The sequence below is a fragment of the Pungitius pungitius genome, chromosome 1 (genome assembly GCF_949316345.1).
Source record: "Pungitius pungitius chromosome 1, fPunPun2.1, whole genome shotgun sequence".
NCBI lineage: Eukaryota > Metazoa > Chordata > Actinopteri > Perciformes > Gasterosteidae > Pungitius > Pungitius pungitius.
The window spans coordinates 13,883,182-13,906,482 of record NC_084900.1 but is presented as its reverse complement, the minus strand read 5'-3'; the positions used below and the strand labels follow the sequence as shown (position 1 = coordinate 13,906,482).

Below are 23,301 nucleotides of genomic sequence, written 5' to 3'. Positions count from 1 at the left end.
ACACAGATCCTGATCTTTAAGCACAAGGACTACGAGAAGATCAGAGGTCACACAGATCCTGATCTTTAAGCACAAGGACTACGAGAGGGGTCAGAGGTCACAGAGATCCTGATTTTTAAGCAGAAGGTTAAAGTTTCCTTCAGTTACATCGTGGAAGTTATGAAGAGGTCTTCTGAGCTCTGATGAAGCACAACTTGGATTCACTTTAAGAGCTTTTGGTCGTGTTTACAAGAAACTGATATTTCACATTTTGACGGAACGAAAAAGGTTTCTTGCTCTTTTTTTCCATTTAAATTTAAAACCGTCAACAACCAGCTGACTTAAAGCATAAAATATCGAGGAATCTGAGACCAAAGTGGTGGAGCTACACCTCACACACCTTCATCACCTTCAGGAACTTCTCCCTTTGAAACAGAAACTCCTTGTTTCATGACACAAAGACTCCTGGAAGCAGCAGCAGAAGTCTTCAGGAAACATTTCCATACCTCAGGAACCTGGAGAGTTTAGTGAAGACACACCTGAGGGGGTGGGATCTGGAGGTTAAAGGTCAGACGGCTGATTATCGACACAGAACATCAGTCTTTCTCTGAGGGACCTGCAGAGGACGTCCATATCATGGGCTGCAACATGTGTGTGGTCAAGCGGCCGGAGGAGCAGTACCGGATCATGTTCCAAGTAAGAAGTCAGATCAACACAACCTTCATGTCTCCTAAAACCCTTTCTTTAGGCCTTCCTTCCAGGCAGTGACGTCGGGTTGAGATCAGGAACCATAATATTTACCAGGCAACATTTAGCTGCTAATAATTTATTTTTTTAAAATGATGTCATACGTCTGTCAATCTTATGTTTGTCCATAAGAATAAGTATGAGAGACACACAGGACGTGGAGACGTCAGGTCCGTGAAGGCCTCGTCTCTTTCAAAGCGAATATTATCTTACATCATTTATCATAGAGGAGAACGTTTTAATGGAAGATTAAGAAGTAAAACATGACGGAAGGAGGGAAGAAGAAGTGAGACACAATACTGTCCTGGGGAGCGGAATGTGAGTGTGTCAGTGTATGTGTGTGTCTTTGTGTGTCTGTGTGTGCTTGTGAGAGACGTTCAGGACTCATTAATTGGTGAAGATCACTGTGTCTTCCTGCTGGGACTTCTCCGGTGTTCCGTAATCCAGTGGAGGCTGAAAGTCACAAAGGACAGAAACGCTCTCACATTCCTTAACGTCCACAAAAAGAAGTTTGTGTTGTCCTTGAATCAGTCTGCATGCAGTGCAAATATTTCCGTTTATTTTATGATTACATCTATTTTAAGTAGATGAAGTACAACTACATCTTACATGTGCAATCAATCAGCTGTCTGATTACAGGTAACTAGTGGAGCTGTCTATGGTGCTGAACTCTGGTTTAACACCAGTCTGTTTACAGGTAACTAGTGGAGCTGTCTATGGTGCTGAACTCTGGTTTAACACCAGTCTGATTACAGGTAACTGGTGGAGCTGTCTATGGTGCTGAACTCTGGTTTTTTAGCCAACAGGTTAAAGCTTTTCAGCGTGTCTGGTTCAGGAAACGTGTCAAAGCTCCACCTGCAAATGTTTATAGAGGAGCTGCAGGTCCTCTCATACAGAAAACACACACTTTCGGTCTTCTTTCATCTCCACCTTGACTCAAAACGTTCTTCCTCTCAACAGATCATTTTACGCAAACAACCAAATTTAGTCAAATCAATTCTCAGAGTCCTCCCCCGCTGGGAACAAAGGTCTCTTTGTCTTCTGCGCTTTGTATTTCACCAGCAACTGACAGGCTGATAGATCAGAGTGGGGGCGGGGGGGGGGGGGGGGCGCTGTTCACTCAAACACTCTCATGTATATTTATACAGATCAGATTCACAGTTACACATCAGAACTCCCTTTAAAGCTCTCACACACACTTCTTCTGCTCTGGGGGGTAACTGGTGACGCTGTGGCTGTGTGGATGTGACAGTGGTGGTAGTGTCCATGTGACTGGAGACCAGTCCAGTGAACGCTTCTCTCCTCCGATGCTTTCTAGGATTGAGAATGATTGGTTTGTTGATTCAACTGAAGTGACATATTTTAGTAAACACGAAAAACTAAGATGAGATCGACTCGGCCCGTCCGTCAATCTGCGCCTACTGTCTGTCTCTTTGTCTCCTGCAGGTACTATATCTACCTCTTTTCTTGCTCTTCTTTCTTCCCCTCTAGTGCCCCGCACCCCCAACCCCCCTCCTTCCTCTCTCCATCTCAGTCACCTCGTCTCTACACTTTGCTGTCAGATTTGTCTCAATGGGATGCTGTTGCCACGGTAACCAAGGCTATTAGGGAAGCCGTTATTTATGCTTTCTAATACTGGAGCTGGCAGAACTGCTGTAATGAGCACACACACACACACACACACACACAGACAGACAGACAGACAGACAGGTAGAGATAGAGAGAGTGAGAGAGAAATGTTTCTTCAGCAGATATATATACTATATATAGGGTAAAAAACACAATTTGTCCATCTTACTATGACAATGATTGTGTTGTTTTACAGAGGCATCTGTCATGCTTTTTGAGCATCAGCACGCCTTTGAAACGGCACAAGAGAAGAAGCCCCCACCCCCCGCCCCCCTTGTTCTTGTATGGAAGACATTAGTCGTAACGAGCTGTCGGCTCATTAGGTCATCAGCAGCGGACAGAGGAAATGCTCTGGAAACAGAACCGCCTCGTTTGCATTCTGCACCTGGTGGTAAACGTGTTGATACGGCTCCCATGATGCATTGCTGCTGCTTCCACGAGAGGAAATAATGAGCTCATCGTCCAAAACGGGTAACGTTTTACCTGTATAAAAATAAATCCAAAGATTGACTTAATCAATTAAAAGCAATATTAGTAAACGTTTTGTAAATCTAAATAATCTGTTTCTGTCCGTCACAAAGTGCACTGAGGGGTTTATCTGAGGGGTTTATCTGAGGGGTTTATCAGATAAAATAAAACTCTTGTTGTTTTTATTTAATAAGAATAATTCTACTGCAGTTTTTATTCTGTCCTTTGTCAATTTTGTTGTAATTGTTAGACAAACAATGATGTTTTTACTAACCAAGAAGCAATGTATGAAGCATTTGTTTTTTAATGGTTTTCAAGCTTTTGAAACGCTTTAGAAAGTTTACAGGAGATCCTTCAAGCAGGAGAGCGTTCGTGAGAAAGAGAAACACATCATGAGCTTCTGTATCACAGCACATTCAGTTCATACTTTGGGTTCCTCCATGAAGACATCGTGTTAACAGTAATCTTTGTAGAGAAACAAATGTATTCCATGTTTGAATAATACATCACCTCGCCGCACGGTTTTAAAATCTTTGTCACATGATGCGTTCACATTATATTTAATATAGAAAATGAGGACTTGTCTCCACGATCCAATAAAAACATTTGATTGCTGCTCTGCGTTCAGGAGTCATGAAGCCACAAAGACTCGTCCGCATATAGAATGTAGATTATGGAGGTTCACCCCTGAGCAAGGCACCAAACTGTGACAGATGTTCATATGATGTGGATTTACATTACATGACTAAAACATGTCACTCAGCTGAAAGCTCATATCACGCCATTAAATGATTTACGTTTTCATGTTTACATGCTGTTTATTTCCAGAGATGAAAAAGTCAAATCATTTGAATGATTTAATTTTACCTCGAGACGCTCACAAAAATAATCAAAAATCAGAATAAAGCATCAACTTGATGAGTTAATGAAGTGTCAATAAATCAGAAAGAGAGAGGGAGAATGAAAGAAGAAATCTCTCTCCTCTTCTCTCCCACTTCCATCTTCAGTCCCCCCGACAGCCCCATCACCCTCCCCCCCTTTTCTCACAGTGTGTTTCTTACGGTTTCATCTGTCGGGATTGAAACTTCATCCCTTAATCTCTGCCAGTCCCTTCCTTTAGCCCCCTCCCCTCAGGTATGATTATAGTACCTCTGCTTCCGCCTCGGCATGCTAGGAATGAAAAATGGATCCTTCCTCCTCAGTGGGTGGGTGTGTGTTTGTGCACGGTAGGGAGTGTATAGGTAGAAGGGATAAATGTCACAAACGTGTGTTGATGTGGAACTCTTATGTGTGTGTGTGTGTGTGTGTTGGGGGAGGGGGGGTGATGGATGAGGAGGAAGTGCAACTTGATGGATCCAGAAAATAGTTCATGAGGGAGGAGCACCAGGAGGTGACATTGATTGAGGCTCTGACCACGGAGGAGGATCCAGCCATCAATCAGCTTTTGAGTCTCAGTGATCAGAAGAGTCCAAAGATGCTCTGCTCACGAGTCATGAGTGAGAGAAGAGAAACCAACAGCGTAATGAGTTCCAACCTCAAGCCACCACAAGTCAACCAGCCTCGATTACAGAGACTAACTGTTGACAACGATCAATACTCAATAATCCGCTTCCAGTCGAGACAAACAAGGAGCTTCTACAGGAAGTCCTCGTTCCCCCATGCAGATATTTTTCTCTAACGCTTCATACTGATTGACAGGTCACCTTGTTCTCATCGAGCATGGATGTGTGTAGTAAACATGGTTGTGTGGAGATCTCAAAAAACACAAAATGACAACAAACCATACCAGACATTTTTGTGCAATACAATAAAGACCAAATTAATGTTATGCTTTGGTTCAACAAACAACTACAGGAATCTCTTTAATGTTGATTCTGGTTCTCGTTCCCCTCTCTGTCTCCGCCCGGCATCAGTAACTCCCTCTCTGTCTCCCCCCGGCATCAGTAACTCCCTCTCTGTCTCCCCCCGGCATCAGTAACTCCCTCTCTGTCTCCCCCCGGCATCAGTAACTCCCTCTCTGTCTCCCCCCCGGCATCAGTAACTCCCTCTCTCCCTCCCTGTCTCCCCCCGGCCTCAGTGACTTCTCTCTCCCTCTCTTTCTCCCCCTGGCCTCAGTGACTTCTCTCTCCCTCTCTGTCTCCCCCCGGCCTCAGTGACTTCTCTCTCCCTCTCTGTCTCCCCCTGGCCTCAGTAACTCCCTCTCTCCCTTTCTGTCCCCCCTGGGTCTCTGTAACTCCCTCTCTGTCTCCCCCCAGCCTCAGTAACTCCCTCTCTGTCTCCCCCTGGGCTCAGTAACTCCCTCTCGCCCTTTCTGTCTCCCCCTGGCCTTGGTAACTCGCTCTCTCCCTCTTTGTCTCCCTCCGGCCTCAGTGACTTCCGCTCTGTCTCCCCCCCACCCTCAGTAACTCCCTTTCTCCCTCTCTGTCTCCCCCCTCTCAATAGCAGAAAGGCTGGAGTGACTCCCTGCGGCCGATGGACAGACACGGAAACGTGAAGGTAGAACCTGCCGCCATCCGTCAGCCCTGATCGACCCTCCACTCACTCCTCGCTATGCCCCCCCCCTATCCCCCGCCTCCTATCAGTCATCTTTAATAAGGCCCCTTCCCACAAGGCTGAGGATAGATGGAGAGAACTTCTTCCTCCTACAGGCCTGTAGTGTAGTTGATTGATGTGAGGAGGGAGGGGGGGATGCTCATGCTTGGCTGCTTTAGAGGCGTCTTGCTGACAAACTGCTGTTGGTTCAGGTATGAGAACGACATTTCTGTCATGTCACCTGATCTTCACAAACAGATGGAAATGTCCAACTGCAGATGTTCACTTTTCCATTTTTCCTTTGTTTTTCTGTTTCTTGGCTTTGTATCTCATAGCATAGCATAGCAGAGCATTGCAATGCTTTTTGTAATTAACTTCAGGCTTTATCAACTTAGTACATAGATATATGAAGTTTCCCCCCTTGCCTCGTTCTTCTGTGCATCAGCTCACGTTCCTCAAAACCCCTAAAAATCTTTTGCTCGGAAGTCTCCTTCTTCAACGTCTCACTGCTGCACCTCCTGCTGCGCTCCTTCCATCTGTTGACCGGTGGGACGGTGCGCTGCCAGCGGGCCGTTTCCACTGAGCGGATTACAAATCACAGGAAGTGGAAGACACCTGACATCTGGCAGCTCTCTGCAGTGATTCTGTGGGTACCAACTTTAGATCTGATCCCTTCTTCAGGTCCGAGGACGGAGGCCCTCTCAGCTCCCACTGGAGAAAACGCAAAACTCCCAGGAGCCTTTGCACCAACTGGGGTCGGTCCGCAAGAGTCACAGGAGGAAAGGTAACGCGAGCCGCTCAATTGCGTCAGCGCACATTTGATCATTCAGGCTGCGTTCCTCTTTTTACGGCTTTAATGTTGCCTCTGTTCGTACTTCAGACCCATCACTCTCGCTTCATTCTGCTCCTTCCCACACTCTCATCTCGTGATTTAACACAGTGGTTTAAATCTTTCACTTCTAGTTTCAGCTGACGGTCTTCTTCCTCGTAATGTTTTCTCATCTCTCATCTTCTTCCCCTCTTATCGCTCTAATCTTCTTAAATATTAAATCACTTAGTATTATCACCTGAGTTTTACCATCTTTTCTGGTGCAACTGCACGTTTTATCACATTCTGCTTGTTTCATTATTAGTCAAAAGCCATCAGTACCTCACCTCCCTTTGAGTTTCCTCCTTCACTAATTCAGCATAAAAACAAAGAGCAACAAACAGCAGTGAATGATGAATGAATTTGTTGCCTTTTATCTTTGATTTCCTTTGGCTTTTTCATCACTAAATGTGAAAATGATTGACTGAATTAATCTTATCTCTCCTCTGATGTCTGAAATGGATGAATTATATTTTAAATTGTCTAAATATCGTCACTGCAGAGTGAGGAGTAGGAGGAGGTAGAGGATCTCCTACATTAGACATGAACCAGACCCATTGTCCCTCCCGATGACCTTTGGCTTGATTCAATTTCAATTCAATTCAATTCATTTTATTTTGTATATCCCAAAATCGCAAATGACAAATTTGCCTCAGAGGACTTTACAGTCTGTACACATGCAACATCCTCCAAACAGCCCCAAAACCCTTACATCAGCAGGAAAAACCAAAATATGAAAAGCCCTTCAATGGGGAAAAAAGGGAAGAAACCTTAGTGAGAAGGTCAGAGGAGGATCCTTCTATTGGGATGGACAGACTGCAATAGATGTCATGTGTACATGAACAGTGTAAAAGATGTACAATACATTCAATTCCTCTAACAGAAATGATACAAATAATTGCAAGTAGCAGAACAAGTGTACAGCAGGACCACTGCAGGGACAACCACCATCAGATAGAACCATCATCAGATAGAACCTCCATCAGATAGAACCTCAATCAGATAGAACTATCATCAGATAGAACCACCATCAGATAGAACCACCATCAGATAGATCCTCCATCAGATAGAACTATCATCAGATAGAACCTGTAGCATCCCTGGCTGAATTATGGTCTAGTCTTAAACTGATGGTCCATAGGTGTTTTATTGAACACACCGTAAGAACTAAGAGAAACAATTAATATTAACACTAATTAGCATCTTATACAGAACAGAAAGAAAATGTAATAACCTAAAACAATATTTTACAAACATGAACAGATACTAACCTTGTGCCCCTGTCAACCAGGTGCTAAACTAATAAAACCGTGACTCTTTCCGTGTTTTTCTATAGTTCTTCTTACTCTCGCTTCTAACTGCCCACTTCCGGTTTTCCAACCTTCAAAATAAAACGCAACCGGAAATGCTCCAATTGCCGTAACAAAATGCCTAAAATAAAATACTTAACCATATATTCGAATACTCCCCCTATCAGAGGTCCTTTACAAAACCTCCACCAGACAGAACCATCATCAGATAGAACCTCCATCAGATAGAAATATCATCAGATAGAACCACCATCAGATAGAACCTCCATCAGATAGATCTATCTGATGATAGAACCATCAGATCCAGAACCACCATCCACAGAAGCTTCTGGGGAGATGGAGCGCAAACACTTTAGGAAAGGATAATGTTGGCTTATGATGACAGTAATATGAATCATATTCAAAATAATGGTGATGACCACCTTCCAGACGAAACTTTGATCTACAGAGAACTGCTAGGCGAGAAAACACAAAGAACTCCCGGAATGAAGCTGAATTAGTGATGTACAATAATAAAACATGGATTCTTGGAGAGAGTGAAAGTGAGAGAGTGAGTGAGGGGCTCGGTGTGTCCTAAGAAGTCCTCCAGCAGTCCAGGCCTAGAGCAGCTTAACTAAGGGCTGGTCCAGGCTAACCTGAGCCAGCCCTAACTATAAGAGGGCAGCTTATTTCTTATTTTAGAACATTTAGAAATATGATCTACAATCATACATGGATTGTGAGATCTCTTTATTGATCGTTAAGGACCAACCATCAAAGTAAAGTCCTTGTTTGCACATATTTGGGGGAATCCACCACGGCAAGGCCTTGACAGTTCCTGTGTAAACTCGACCCCCCCCTCCTCCCCCAGGTACGTTAGTGTGCGGCGCTAAGGGGGCCGGCAGCGGCTCCATCTACTCTGTTGCCATGGTGCCGATCCCCGACTGCATCGACAACGCCACGCAGACGGACATCAGCTTCCAGAACATGGCGCCGCTGGGGAGGAGCAGAGAGCACCACCAACACCACCAGGGGCGGGGGGGCAGCTCCTCCATCCATCCACCTGCACCTTCCCCCCTCCCTCACCTCGAGGGGCCCGATGCGATCGATTACTAGTGAGTCATGACAGTTGTCTTTTGAATTGTTGTGTGAGTATAAAAATCTATATCCGATGAGACGGGGACTGATTGATTAGTATTATTGTCCCGCCACCCCGTTCTGACTCCCCCCTCCAGCTGTGTGTTTGAGTACAACGACCCCGATGACTACTTCGACGTCTCCAACCACCAGGTGGACAGACAGGATGACCTGGAGTACGAGGTGAGGACTGAAGTCACCGAAGCCTTTGGTGAGCCTCTGGCTCTGAACCGTCTCTTTAGCCCGTCAGTGAGCTCCATTTAATATTTTGACGCCTCCTACTATCGAATTGCACACTGATTGACAGGTCGCTGCCAGAGACTTCTCTTGTTGCCAAAACAGTAGAAGATGACCAGAATGAGGAATTAAAGGCTTGATTTCTATGGCAACACCGGTCGCCTCTCAAGCCTAATTCAACTAATTCATTATGTCCTCGTACTTCTCTTCCTTCCCTGCTTTTCATTCTCCTCCTCTTGGCTCCTCCCCTCTTCTTACACTTCCTCCCCTCATGCCGATAATTTGACCCTAAGTGGAATAATAAAAAGGTCCTTTTGTCGTATTGTTCTTGATGTTAACCATGAAAGATGTGTTGCTTTATTGGGTGCAGTAGGCCTCAGATAAGAGCTACACCCTGTGGTTGCTCCACCTCACTCGCCTCCACTGGGAGAATACTCCACAGAGGAAAAGGAGAACTACAAATAACTGAGCAAAGTATTGACGAGATGAAACCGTAAGGATGTAAAACAGAAATGGAGACATTCCTGCTGGTGTCTCTTGAGAAAAGGAACAAATTGACTTCTACTGGCTGTGGTGCTGGAGGAGAAGAGTGACGGTCGGACCGGTCTAAACCTTCACAGGAGGCTCTTGTTCACTTTACTGCAGCCTGATGGATCACTAGGTTCATTTGAGCAGCTCGTTTTCCTCTGTCTCCGCTCCGCTGGTTGAGAGCTGCTCGACACCGACGTCAGTTTGGTCGTTAAAGAAGTCAGTAAAGTGGAAACGCTCTCCTTCGTTCTGGCCCGCTTACTAAAGACATTCCCTCTTCTCTTCCATGTTTATTCTTTACTCGGGTCCATCTCTCCTCTCTCAGTCGTTACCACATTCTCCACCTTCATTATAGCCCCCTAAACGACCTTCTAATGTCCATCCTATTCCATGGATTAAGTCCTTCATTTGCTTTCATAATCACCTACTTTCCTCTGTCGATGCCCTCCGGCTGGATCCAGATTGGAGTGTTAAAGCCACGATGAAGGTCTCTTTGTCTCTTGTCTCTGGCCTCCTAAAACTGCCTTTGATCTTAAGTTTGTGACAAACGTGACGAAAAAACCGTACAACGAAGCCAATGTTGGATTTGTGTTTGACTTACATCACCCTACTCACCACCAGGGGGCGACTCCTCTGGTCCCATAGAAGTCTATGGGAGTAAGACAGTCAGTAAACATTGTAAACATGAGTTCATGGTCTCAATCGCTTCTTCAGTCCACTTGAACTGAATGTCATGCAGCTCCTCTTCTGATCTGGAGTCTGTTTGAATAAATCTGTCTTTCTTCTTCTGTCCTGCAGGAGGTGGAGCTGTACAAATCGAGTCAGCAGGACAAGCTGGGTCTGACAGTGTGCTACAGAACCGACGACGAGGAGGATCTGGGGATCTATGTCGGCGAGGTAAAACCTCAACTACTCTTCGTCCCTGCATTCAACTCCTCCTCCTCCCCACAGTTCATCTCATTTATCTTCTCACATATTTACGCAGATAGCCCCCCGCCCCAGCATATGATGCTATAAAACAGTTGATGTTCCTCCTTCTTACTCCATTTCTCTTTCATTCATCAATCATCCTTCTCTTCATCCAGCCTCCTCATTCATTAGTTACACCCACACATTCATCCTTTTCTCCATGATCTTATCCTTTGAATCATCGATCCGACCAATTTCTCTCTCTCTTTCCATTCACTCTGCCAGTTGATACCGCCGTCGTCCTGTCATTGATCCGTTTCCTTATTCATGACTTCATTTATTCATCCATCAGTTAGTGAAGAGCTTTTTGTGTCTTTATCGTTAGGTTAATCCAAACAGCATAGCCGCCAAGAATGGACGCATCAGAGAGGGCGACCGAATCCTACAGGTACGACAAAGTAAAGACTGCTTTGAAAGTTATTGTGCTCCCTAAAACCTGTGTCCTTTATGGACGTAGTTTATTTTTTATTTTTTATTTTACATTTATTTACATTTATTATTTTATTACTGCCCACGCGTAACGAGAAAAAATCTGAACTTGTTTCTGGACAAAACAAACACAATATGAGGATTATGTTTTAATTGGATTTCTATTTTCCATATTTTACCCTCCCAAAGATATTTAAAATATACTATGGGCATGAAACATGAAACAGAAAATGTCTATCAGCTTTTCCTTATCTCATCATGTGATAATGTGATTCGGGTTAAAGAAACTCACTCAACAAACTTTAAAAACCCAAACCAATAATCTTTTGCAGCAGACGCCATTAGTTGTTCTCAATACCCATAAATTCATTTTATTTTCAAATCATTTTATTTTGTATAGCCCAAAATCGCAAATTACAAATTTGCTCAATGATCAATGATCGGGCCTCAGGAGGAAAATAGATTCATATCAAACTATGTAAATTCATACCTTGGACCCTCGTGGACAGCCTGGTCCAATAAGAACGAGCCGTCGGCAGCCTAGTTACTGCTGCCCTAAATAGACCGAGGGGGGGGGCGGGCAGTGTTGTGGTCACCCAGTGAATCCAGCACACCTCTCGGCTTTGTTTGTCAGAATATGACAGGAGAGCAGAAGCAGCACAAACCTCAATATCCCAAACCGAGCCAGAGCGAAAGGGGGGGGGCACCTTACCAGACGGTTCTTATCGTCTTATCGCAGTCACACCCCCCGACAGAATGTCACCTGATGCAGGCGACCAAACACAGGACACCACTGCATTGATAATCAAATTGTTGAATTTTAACTAAAGATGAACATGAATCCACTGTTGTCTACGGTTTTGGAAGAGGAGCCGTCAGCGGGAGCTTAATGAGGGGTTTGACCTTTATGAAATCCCTTTAAATGGGTGTTTTTGTTCGCCCCCCCCTCGACTATAAATCTGAAAAACGAGCGTGAATGAATTTATCTCCGATGACATTTTACTGCTTGTTGACCTCTGACCCTCCGACTGAAAAGCAGTGTCGGAGGGGAAGAAAAGTTGAGCGATGTGTGATGAGAATCGACTGTGCGGCACCATCCCATCGCCATGGTTACCGGGTGTCTCTCCGGGGAACGTACCGCTCATTACTCACAAGGACTCACCATATCTGCCTCTGACATGGTTCGCACACATTGTAATATACGAGAAAGGTGGTCATGTGACGCAATTAATCGGAGGGGAAGACACTGTGGTGTTTGGATAAAAAACAGAGAGAAATTCTCAGATTGGATTCCCCCCTCCCCCCCCTTCTCCCCCTTCCCCTCCAGATCAACGGAGTGGACATCCAGAACAGAGAGGAGGCGGTGGCAGTTCTGACCCGAGAGGACAGCATTAACTTCTCCCTGCTGCTGGCCCGGCCCGACATAGAGGTGACATCACATGACACTAGAAGCAAATAACCATAGAAAGAACACCCCCCCTCATCCACTGTCCAGTAGAGGATCAGGACTAGAGCAGGGCTGGACTGGTAATCTGGCATACCGGGCAAATGCCTGGTGGGCCTACGCACTTGGGGGCCAGTCGATTGGCCTATACAATTTTTTTCTTTTTTTTGCTTTCGACCGGCCCATAAAGCAGGGACAGCGGCCCATTGGTTCATTTTCCACACTGACACGTTCCAATCATCTCTTAGCAGGCTCCACCCCTCCCTCTCCGTGTGTCAGTCAGATGCGTCAGTGGCTCAGAGCCAGAAAGAAATGTGTGGATCAGGATGGAGAAACAAAAACGTAAGAGCAAGGGGGGTGCGGAGAAATTGCGGGCCAAACAAAATCTAGAGGTTGATGCCTCAATATGTTCAAAAATAACCGACATGTTTAGTGCTGTAGCTTCAGTTACCAAAACTACTACAGAACCTGACGACATGTTGCAGAAACAGCAGGTGAACACAGCACATGGAGGAGGAGAGGTGACAAATAACACAGCATAAGCTATTTTGCACTGTTTTTGTAGCTAGCAGAGTTGAGAGTTAACTTATTCAATTGCAACTTGGGATATTATATATAATATAAATTCTAATGTAACCATTTAAAACTCAGAACAGCCGTCGACGGCCCTTCTTCTCTAGAAAAAAACTTAAATGATGCCATTTGATTATTTTAATTATTACTTGCCCACAACGAGTTACACATTAGAATAGGTAGCTAACGTATGTTATTTGGGGGTTAAAAACCCGATTTGCATTTTGAAAGCTGTATATTCAAATAACTAGATATTTTCTAATGCTTCTGAATTTCCAATATCATCAATATGCAATATTACGGCAAGTGAATACTCTAAATTGTAAATACATTATCAGGACGTTTTGTGTGAGTCATTTGTTTGTATAGGTTTTTTATGCAAAGTATCTCAACAATTAGAGGTAAATGTTGTTTGGTGTCATATTAAAGAAGGGTTTGAGCTCTTTAAAGGGATAGTTCACCCAGAAATGAAAATTGTGTCATCAATTACTCACCCCCAAGTTGTTTCAAACCTGTATGAATTTCTTTACTCTGCTAAACAAAAAGAAAGATTTTGTGAAGAATGTCGGTAATCAGACAGTTGAGGGACCCCATTGACTTCCATAGTATTTTTTCCTACTATGGAAGTCAACGGGGTCCATCAACTGTCTGATTACCGACATTACTGTCCATGGCACAGTAGTTCTCAGCTTTGTATGGGTTTTTGGGAACGGAACAGTAGATATGCATATCTACAGGGACCGCAAGGATAGTGTACTGGTTGGTGGTTGTGTCCGACCGATTGTGGTGGGCCGGTCTGAGCAAAAATGCCAGGGCCCTCTTTTTGTCCCAGTCCAGCCCTGGACTAGAGTGAGACTGGTTCAGTTTAATAGGATTAATACAGTTAATGCAGTAATCTCTTCATTACTTTAAACTGAGAAACTGAGCCAATTCTTTTTTTTAGGATGATTTCTTCATTTTCAGCTCCAAAAATAGTCCCCACATTCGTAATGTCCTTCAGTGACCCACTTCCTCCTGGTGAGGGAGGATCGGTGTGGTCTCCTCCTGCCATCCAACACATGGGACACTAGCAGTGGCTTGTTTCCCTCTCTGGAGCTTAGACACCTGAGACCTTTCCTCACAACCACTACCCAGAGTTAACATTTGCAGACCTGACGGCTGTGAATGTACATTCACTTCAGTGACCTCACAGTGTTTTTCTGAATGCCTCCATCGTGAATAGATGTACTACTCATCAGCCCTGCATCCAGCACCTTATATATATTATAAATTATTATATAATAATTCCTATGGGGTCAGGGTAGAGTTTCTTTTCATTTTTAATCGAAACTTTGACTTCTGCCAAATCACATTGTTACCGATTCCCTTGTGAATAATAGAAACCTTTTGGAGGACGTCGTACAAACTGTTGTATGAAGACAGGTAGAGAGAATGCAGATCTTCTCCTCGCAAGGGTTAGTAATTTTAGGCTCTTTTGTCATCCCAAATGAAGTGTGTAGTTCACAACTGTTCACATGTGTGAAGCAGATTCGTGATATTCACAGTCAGCCTTTTTTCTTCACAACACTAATTGGTTGTGTGTGCACTGTGCCTTACAACACACACACAGAGGATGATTTATCACAGCTCTGTGTACATATCTGCTGACAGAGGAGGAACTGCATGACATTCAAACACGTCAGTTAAACACACAAATAATGAAGCACCAGCAGTGAGGCTCAGTGATGCTTTTTAATGGAGCTATATTTGGTAGGTAGGTCTGGCCCTGAGGGTCTGGTAGTTTGGTCTTGAGGGTTTGGTAGGTTTGGTTTTGAGGGTACGTTTTGTCTTGAGGGTCTGGTAGGTTTGGCCTTCAGGATCTGGAAGGTTGAGTCTTCAGGGTCTGGTAGGTTCGGTCTTGAGGGTCTGGGAGGTTTGGTCTTCAGGGTCTTGTATGGTTATTAGCATCTATTTATTATTCATTTATTTCAGAATGACGACCCTGCTGGTCCAGAGGAGGACATGGAGCTGACTCTGGAAGTAGGAAGCTTTCTCACAGACCCTCAATCCTCCGCCGCTTACCGCCTCTGTCGGGGCAGAGGCCTTGGCTGCCCGGAGGAAGCAGGTGAGGTGGACGGGGACGAGGATGGAGAGAGAGAAGAAAAGGAGGACGGAGACCCCCCGGTGTCCCTCCCTCCGCCCCTCAGCCTGGCTCCTCTGCTGTCCAACAGCCAGGAGCTGGACAGCGGGGTGGGCCGGACGGACGACAGCACCCGCTACGAGGAGTCGTCAGAACACGACCTGCTGGGTGATCAGACCAGCGCCTGCAACACCAACACCACCAACACCCCCGGCAGCGCCAGGAAGTTTAGACCGGGACCAAGCCCCAGGTAGGACCGGGTCTAGCGTCAGTACTCGGGAGAATACGTCTAGGCGAGGTTTCCATTTCACAAACCCCTGTGTGTCGTGTATCCAGACCGAGTCCTAGACCAAGCCCCGGCCTGAGCCCTGGCCGAGGAGACACCACCCCTCCTTACCTCCACCTGCGAGACCTTCAGCTCAGCTCAGACTCCCTCCCTGGCCTGGAGTGGGCAGCGGGCCCCCACCACCACCACAAGGTGCAGACAAATTGAAGATGGAGATATTTTATTTCATGAATGATGGCAAATCCCCCAAAAGACGCACGCACACAAACGCTGAGAACTCACATGTGATGGAACCAACATTTCTCAAAACATGAGAGCAGCGAGCAGAACATTAACCTGCACTAATGCTTAGTGGAGCAGGGGGTAACCATGGCGACGATAGATGCAGTCAGATCACTGATCTTGAAGTAGAAGAGGAGAGTGAAGAAGCTTTTGCAGCGGAATAAAGAAAATTTAAATGCAATAATAACACAAATATTGATAGTTTTCCATTTTCCTCATAAAATAATAAAGAACATTTGATAAGAGCTAACGATAAAATCCCAAAGATACTAATCCCAACTACTAATAAAGGGGTATCTATCTCCAGGGGTGTACTGTACGTGCTCATGTGCCGCAGCAGGAAAACCATTTACACCATTATCCAGAGCGGAGCACTTCGGCGTCTCATGGCAAGAGCTGCGCTTCCACTGTGACACCCGCTTCTGATGGTGCCATCCTGGTGGGGGCGGGGGGGGGGGGTGCTTCACTGACCGCCACACTCAGAAGACACGATGGCAAAGCACGGATACGAACACAAAACGGAGCTGACCTCCAGCGGCATCCGTAGATTGAGGAGATTATTGATGATGAAAATATTTTGAACTTTTTAAGATTTGTGCTATTCCATCATTCTTATCTTATATATTACAAGCTTTATTAATTTGAGCTACTGATCTTGTTGAATTGTTTTTAACCTTTGAGATAATTATGGTTTCTTGCTAACTCATGACCTCTGAACTTCAGCTCCACCACCATCAGCCCCCTCTGAGCATGATGATGCCCGGTCTGACGGAGGAGGAGTGCCAGCGGTACCAGGAGCTGCTGGAGGTCAAGTGCCAGTTTGAGAAACGCAACAAAAAGAGAGAGGCCGAGGGGAAGGACCCGGGGGAGCGAACGGAAGAGGAGGATTCTTCTTCATTGGTGGACGTGAGCTTTAACGCCACTCTGAGCGAGCACGAGATGGCGCTGATCGAGGAGGAGCTACGCCACCTGGAGTTCAAGTGCCGCAACATCCTGCGAGCGCAGAAAATGCAGCAGCTAAGAGAGAGGTGCCTGAAAGCCTGGATGATGGAGGAGGAGACGGCCGGGCGACCTCGCCCCCCTGAAGCAGGTAACCATGACAACAGGAATGTGTCAAAGGAAGGGTTAAATCCGGCATGAGGTCTGCGCGTTTGCAGGCTACCTAAGTTTCATTTGTGTGTGCCAAATTTGTTCTTTTCCTTTCATGGATAAAAAATGCTTTTATATTAAACAGGCGCTCACACGGTTGCCATGACTACAAAAGCTTCTCTTCCTTTTTCTAAAGGCCACCTGGCTCCAGAGATAAAAGTTTAGTTCCGATGCTTTAAACAATAAATTCTTGGTTGTAAAGCTCAACATGTGGCTACAGCCACTGTGTGATGACATCACTTTCAAAACACAACGCCGTGAGGCAGCCAAAGTTAGATTGGTTCCTCTTAAAAAATAAATAATTTAAAAGAACATTTGGACTATTCAACCATCTCATTGTTAATGTATTTTTCTTTAAAAATGTGTGTAAAAAATCCATGTGTCGATCCAAGAGGAGGATAATGTAGGTGGAGCTGCCTGGGAAGACATTCTTTTTTGTAATCAAAGTTTAAAAATAATCTCTGAATCTCTGATTACCTTCTAGAATTTATCTTCTAAATTTAAAAAAGCATTTTAACGAATGAATGAAACATTCTTTTCTCGTAGGTTTGGACAACGGCGGCGAGGACATGGACGACGATGACCCTCATCGCCACGAGTTGTCGGCCATCAACGAGCTCCCGGAGCGACCTGACGACAAAGACAGTACCAGCGCCTACAACACCGGCGGGGAGAGCTGCCGCAGCACGCCACTGGTCAGCACCGAGCAGATCCCGCCTCTCCAGGAAGAGGAGGACCACGTCGGTGGGCGGATGATGTCCCCGCCTCCTCTTCTCCCCCTTGTTCGCCTCCCCCCTCTGAACTCCCCCCTCACCCCGCGGCGTCGCGGGCGGGACAGAGAGAGGCGGCACTCCAACCTCAGTGGGTCCTTCTCACCTGGCACTTACAGGAAGTGCGAGACAGCCAATGGAAACTTGCCACAAGGCTCAAGCTCCACCCCCTGCACTCCCTCCAAATTCAGGTTTTGCTTTCATCACATGTTGTTAGTTCAAACCTTGTGAACACTGCATCATTTTGATTGTATTAGATGATACGTTGGGTTTGTTTTCATCTTCAGGTCTCTGACCAGAGAGGCGGGATCATCCAGAGGAGGTGTGGCTGATGGGGGGCGGGGCTCCAGAGCAGGTACAGAATGAACGGAATTATTCTGTATACTGTGGATGCTCATTTTCAAAGAGGAGGAAAAGTTCTGCTGATGGTTTGGTTGCCCATAAGTAGCCAGTTATATGCTAAAGTTCCTCAGTGGTGCATCTGTCTGCAGCACGACACGCCACAACAATTAACATGCATTGAAACCAAAGATACACAATGGGAGTCTTTCAAGAAGTCTTCTACTCTTCAGCTTTAGGGATTAATACCTTCATTTCACACATCTATCCTTTTGATAGACTGTATTAATGTAACAGGTTGCTGGACTTTCACAGGAAAATGCGATACAAATCTAGGAATAATTCTCTGAAATTCTCTGATTGCAGGTGGCGCCGCCGACAGGCCCGGAGGGGGAAGTGCAGAGTCCAGTCCGTATTTCAGCAGAAGACGCCAGAGTCACAACAAACCGTTGGACCGCTACCAGAGCTGCATGACGCTGCCCTCTGAAGGCCTGGTGGACCCGCTGGACCGAGTCCGGGACAGAGCGAGAGCCGAGGGCGAGGAGAGGGGGAGGGGAATGGACAGCAGCTGCCCTGCCAGCCCCAGGAGCGTGAACAGCGCCCCCTGTGGTCTGGAGAGCCACCAGGCAGGCGCCTCGCGGTTAGGACTGGCTCTACCGCTCGGGCTGACGCACTCATCGCCGACGGCCTCACCGCAGCGTATGGAGTGGAAGGTAAATGCTGTGGTGAAGGATTCTCCCATCAGCCCTTTGAACTCAGAGGGAGAAACCTGATGGCTAGAAGCTGCTAAAACATGTGCAAAACAAGTGAAGCAAAGGATATGGGGTCTTTTTAAATCACCACTTTCCTTTGTTCTCTCTAGGTGAAGGTCCGGAGCGACGGCACTCGCTACGTGGCCAAGCGGCCGGTCAGGGATCGGCTCCTAAAGGCCAGAGCCATGAAGATCAGAGAGGAACGCAGCGGCATGACGACCGACGACGACGCGGCCAGTGAGATGAAGCAGGTAGAGTCTGAGCTTAGTAAGGCCTGTCTACGCTGTAATCTCAGCTTAATAAGACCTGTCTACGATGTGCTCTCAGCTTAGTAAGGCCTGTCTACGTAGTGATCTCATCTTAGTAAGGCCTGTCTACGCTGTGATCTCAGCTTAGTAAGGCCTGTCTACGTAGTGATCTCATCTTAGTAAGGCCTGTCTACGTAGTGATCTCATCTTAGTAAGGCCTGTCTACGTAGTGATCTCAGCTTAGTAAGGCCTGTCTACGCTGTGATCTCAGCAATATTATATTTCAACATATCCACATACAATGTTTTTTGTCACTTCGTTTTCCTCATACAGACGTTCAAGAACAACCACATGACCTAACTAAATGTTTACCCGACCATCCTGCATGTGGACCTCTTTCTGTTTCTCTGTTCAAAAACAATAAAATAACTAACTAGTCACAATTTTAGATCCCAATTCCACAACCAACATAACACTTCCTCTCATTGTGTTTACACACACAGCTCATATTTATAACTGTGTGTGGAACTGTGCTATGTCAGGGCCGATACTGGAGCAAGGAGGAGAGGAAGCAGCAGCTGCTGAGAGCCAGAGAATACCGACGAAGAAGAGAGTTCATGATGCAAAGCCGCCTGGACTACCTCAAAGGAGACAGGTAGAGTACCAGGACGGGTTCTACCCGGACGACTGAAGAAATCATTAAAATGATTATTCACAACATCCTTAAGCCCAAAATAATAAAAAACGTGTCAAACTGGGGGGAAACCAGTTCAACAAAACGTCTCTGGTTATCTATGTAACCTTAGTTCCCTGAAGGGAACGCTGGAACGTGGAAACGCTGTGGGTTGTCTGACCGGACAAGAACATGCTGGTCCGTCAAGGCTGGGCGGAAGTGTTTCTATGCCTAAGACACTGCCAAGATCTCCAGACAGTTTATATGCCAGGACCGGTGTTGCCCCACCAGGCTGAGTGACCACTAATGATCACTCCCCAGCTCTTGAGGGAAGCGTCTGTCGTGAGAGTGACTCGGCGACAGATCCTTCCTAGCACAGGCCCTTGGGATAAAAACAAGAGTCCCTCCATATGGCCAGAGCCCGGAGGCAACGCCGAGTGACCTTGATCAGACGGCTCTGGTTTCCCCTCGGGGAGAACCCCTTGGCTCTGAGCCACCACTGCAACGGTCTCAAGTGCAACAGGCCGCAAGGGATCACGTTGGATGGCGTCAGGGCTGCTTGGATGAAGCCTTCTTGGGGGTGCCATCCTTAGACCAGCCGTGCTGCGTGAAGGCCCCGTCTGAGAGTGCCGTGTTGCAGCCCAGCCTCGGTGAGGGGGTGCACTTAACGCGACACTCTCCTGCTGCGCCAGGAGGTGCCCTCGAGCAGCCCCGCGGACGCGGCATCGACGGGAAAGGAATACATCGAGCGCCGCAGCCTGCCGCCGGGTGCAAGGGGGAGCACACTGGAAAAAGTAGCAAAACGTTGCAACTCAGCCATAGTTAAACTCACACGCACTTGATGAAGGCACAGAGATGAATGGGCTTGCCCTTCGGGTCCCTTTATAGCTTCCTGGTCCTGGCGTCGCCGGCCTATGACGTACCAGCTCGCCATTGGTTAGATTTCACACGTGCTTCATGACGCGGTCACACAGGGGCGTTCCCACAGCGTTTCCACGCAGCTCGAGTTCCCTGATAGGGAACTGCGCTCAAGAGCTCAGAGCTCTCGGCCAGGTCATGAGATCAAATGTGTGGAACCAACATTTTGGGGGTTGAATCCGTGTTTTTTGGTTTCTTATCCAGGGACACTTCCTCACCAGCAATAGGTGCAGAAGACCCCCGTTCAGGAACACTTCCCCCACGACAGGAAAACCACATCCTGCTTCTGAGCCAGAAGAAGACCTCGAAGAAGAGGAACCGTCGCATCCTCGACAACTGGATCACCATCCAGGAGCTACTGGCCCACGGATCCAGGTCGCCGGATGGGAAGAAGATCTACAACCCTCTGCTCTCTGTGACCACGGTGTGACCTGAGGTCACCGAGGAGGAGGAGCAAACCAAGAGATGACCGGACAAAGGACATCAGAAACATTACTGATCTGGACAGACTGGACAGTGGGACACTTTTACGTGACGAAGGTAGGAGGGAGAAAGTGGAAGATAGAAGGAAAGGAAACAGGAGAGATCGCAGCGTAAGGGAAGATGTTCGGCGGGGAACGCTTTAATGTCACAGTAGACTCTGGAAGTCCTGAAGATGTGGGGTCAAATGTTTCAGATATTGGGTGTGGAGTGGTCCTTTGTTCCATCCAGCTGTGGACCGCGTCAATCAGAACTTCTCCAACCAGGAGCCAGGTGATGCAGTTCAGCCTCACTGGAACCCCGCAGGTTTTCAGAGCCTTCAGTCTCACCGTGGACACAGAGACACACAGCAGGAACACAGCGATTTGAGGGATGACAAGCTTTGAGAGGAGAACTGCCATGTAGAAAGGAACATTCCAGAGAATCCAAATCAAAGTGTCTTTCTCCTCAAAGGCCACTGAATGTACATACATCTAACCCCTCTGCAGAAGTATTATTGATACACCTGGTGGGAGATGTTACCGTGGACTACGGCTACACAATGTTTTGTTTGTTTGTCTCCAGCAGCGACTTTCTGCACACGAAACAAAAGGAATCCAGTGTTTTCCGTTGAATGCAGTCTACCCACGTTTCATTAATGTCACTTGGTGTGTGGGCAGCACAGGACTTCAGCAACAAAAGCTCGTTAAAATCTTCATTTGATTCAAGATTTTGCTGCAAAATCAAATAGTTTACAGGATATTCAACCTTTGTTTCTGTATAATACTTTATTTTCAAAGCTTGTGCAAAAACAATGAAGTATAAATAGGATATATGAGTTTACAGATAATTGCATCTTCCTCCTCCTCCTCCTCCTCCAGTCTGTGTGACTTTCACTGCTTTTGTCTGTGGGCCCTCTGGCATTGTGCTGATAACACGCTACTGTGGCTCGCAGGAATATCAACAATCCACACGTTGTGACTGCACCACTCATATCTTTACTAGCCATGTGTTTCTGATTAAAAAGAGTAATACAGAGAGCATGAAGGTCACCATAGACGAGTGCAGCAGATTTATTTATATAAAATAAAATGAATATTACAATACTGTGCAGCTTTGCTATTGACAAAGTGTTCAGCACTCAACACATGTGCATTTAAGGAAAATATCTCCACTTTTATATCTGAGATCTCATTGATCTGTGACTTAATTTACAGGTGCGTTATTTGTAAATCACTTTCCCAAAATGCCTTGTGAGACTCCTTGTGGGGATAAAGGTACATTACTAGTATCTGCTCATGTGGGAAGAGAACATGATGTAGTCAAATGCGATATATATATATATATATAGTCAAATGGTGTATATGTGTAGGTCAAACTGTTCATATGAAGTTACTAAACGTGTTGCTCATGGAGTATTGGGCAGCAGGGGGGCTCACGGGGTGGGGCTTCGGAGCTTGGTTGTGTCCATCATTTTGTGTAAAATAATATATCAATACTGAGTAACAAAACATGCATGGTTTAAGTATTGAACATTTTGGATTATTGGAAAGCATTCTTGAATCTAACGTGGTGTAGTGTACAAAACGATGTGAAGACAGAAAACATGCAGAATGAATTAAAATGAAGTCAATTGAGACGTGTTCCCTGGTTTGTAAATACACAAACGAGAGTCGGGTCAAGTTGACATTACATTAGATGTCATTTAGCTTTTAACCAAAGCGACTTACAAAAAGTGCATTTCAACCATAAGGAAACAAACTCAGAAGAACAAGAAACAAGAAAATGCAATTTCATCAAATAAGCTGATTTACAACTTGCTATATACCAAGTACTGATCTGGATCAGGATCCAGGAAATAGCCTCCCAACAAAAGCTCTAACCTTCTCTTCCATGAACTTTCTTATCAAACTTAGTGCTGCCAGGTAGATCTGGCTGACATGTTTGTCCCTCGCCGTAGAGCTACAGAGAAGTTTAACTTCTACCAACTGGCAGTTCAGCTGACGCTGGGACTCCATTTTCTTTCTGGTTTAAAGGTGCTTAGCTGGGTATCTGGTGCTCCTATTAACTCACAAACTGTGAAATCAGTCAACCCATGTAGTTGTTTGTGGGCTTTCTGGATGAGAAAACATGTGTTGCATTGAGGAGCCACTAGAAAACGACCCTTTCAGAAAGGTGGGGTTCTTCAGACGGCGTGTGGCGACGGGTCAGTGCTGCCATCTGCTGCTGAGAGGCAAGCACCTCCTCACTTGATGAAAAACTATATATTAGATTATTTAACCCACATTTTATTACACCAAATAGAAATCAAAACAAGAAATGAATAAAATTGTATTTGTTGTATTTGAGGTTAGTCATTTGTTAGAATTAGTCATTTAAGCAATTTAAATACGTCTAACTTAATGCAGACAGTTCCATTTTCTGTCTGTTTGAACGTTTGAATTTGAAACTAGGAGGTGTTTCCTGAAAGATCTCTT

General features: G+C 45.8%; 1 protein-coding gene across 2 annotated transcripts; it reads left to right on the top strand.

Moving 5' to 3' along the window:
* Positions 1-438: 438 nt before the first annotated feature.
* On the top strand, positions 439-22,433 carry LOC119223228 (PDZ domain-containing protein 4-like). Of its 2 annotated transcripts, none has more exons than XM_062562122.1 (17): positions 439-675; positions 5,269-5,319; positions 6,037-6,139; positions 8,384-8,627; positions 8,748-8,832; positions 10,213-10,311; positions 10,709-10,771; positions 12,140-12,241; positions 14,801-15,198; positions 15,285-15,426; positions 16,240-16,606; positions 17,212-17,626; positions 17,723-17,790; positions 18,141-18,487; positions 18,637-18,777; positions 19,317-19,429; positions 20,570-22,433. In XM_062562122.1, exons 1-17 carry the CDS (start codon positions 616-618, stop codon positions 20,793-20,795), a joined length of 3,024 nt encoding a protein of 1,007 aa, XP_062418106.1. In that variant the 5' UTR covers positions 439-615; the 3' UTR covers positions 20,796-22,433. The 2 variants fall into 2 exon arrangements, with proteins under 2 accessions (XP_062418106.1, XP_062418105.1); XM_062562121.1 differs by having other exon boundaries at positions 5,266-5,319.
* Positions 22,434-23,301: the final 868 nt, after the last annotated feature.

Excerpts from the sequence above, each read along its gene's own strand:
- LOC119223228 (XM_062562121.1), top strand. The coding sequence starts at position 616 with ATGGGCTGCAACATGTGTGTGGTCAAGCGGCCGGAGGAGCAGTACCGG. Across the intron at positions 676-5,265 it reads AGTACCGGATCATGTTCCAA|CAGAAAGGCTGGAGTGACTC; the intron begins GTAAGAAGTCAG and ends CCCTCTCAATAG. Across the intron at positions 17,791-18,140 it reads GGGGCGGGGCTCCAGAGCAG|GTGGCGCCGCCGACAGGCCC; the intron begins GTACAGAATGAA and ends CTCTGATTGCAG.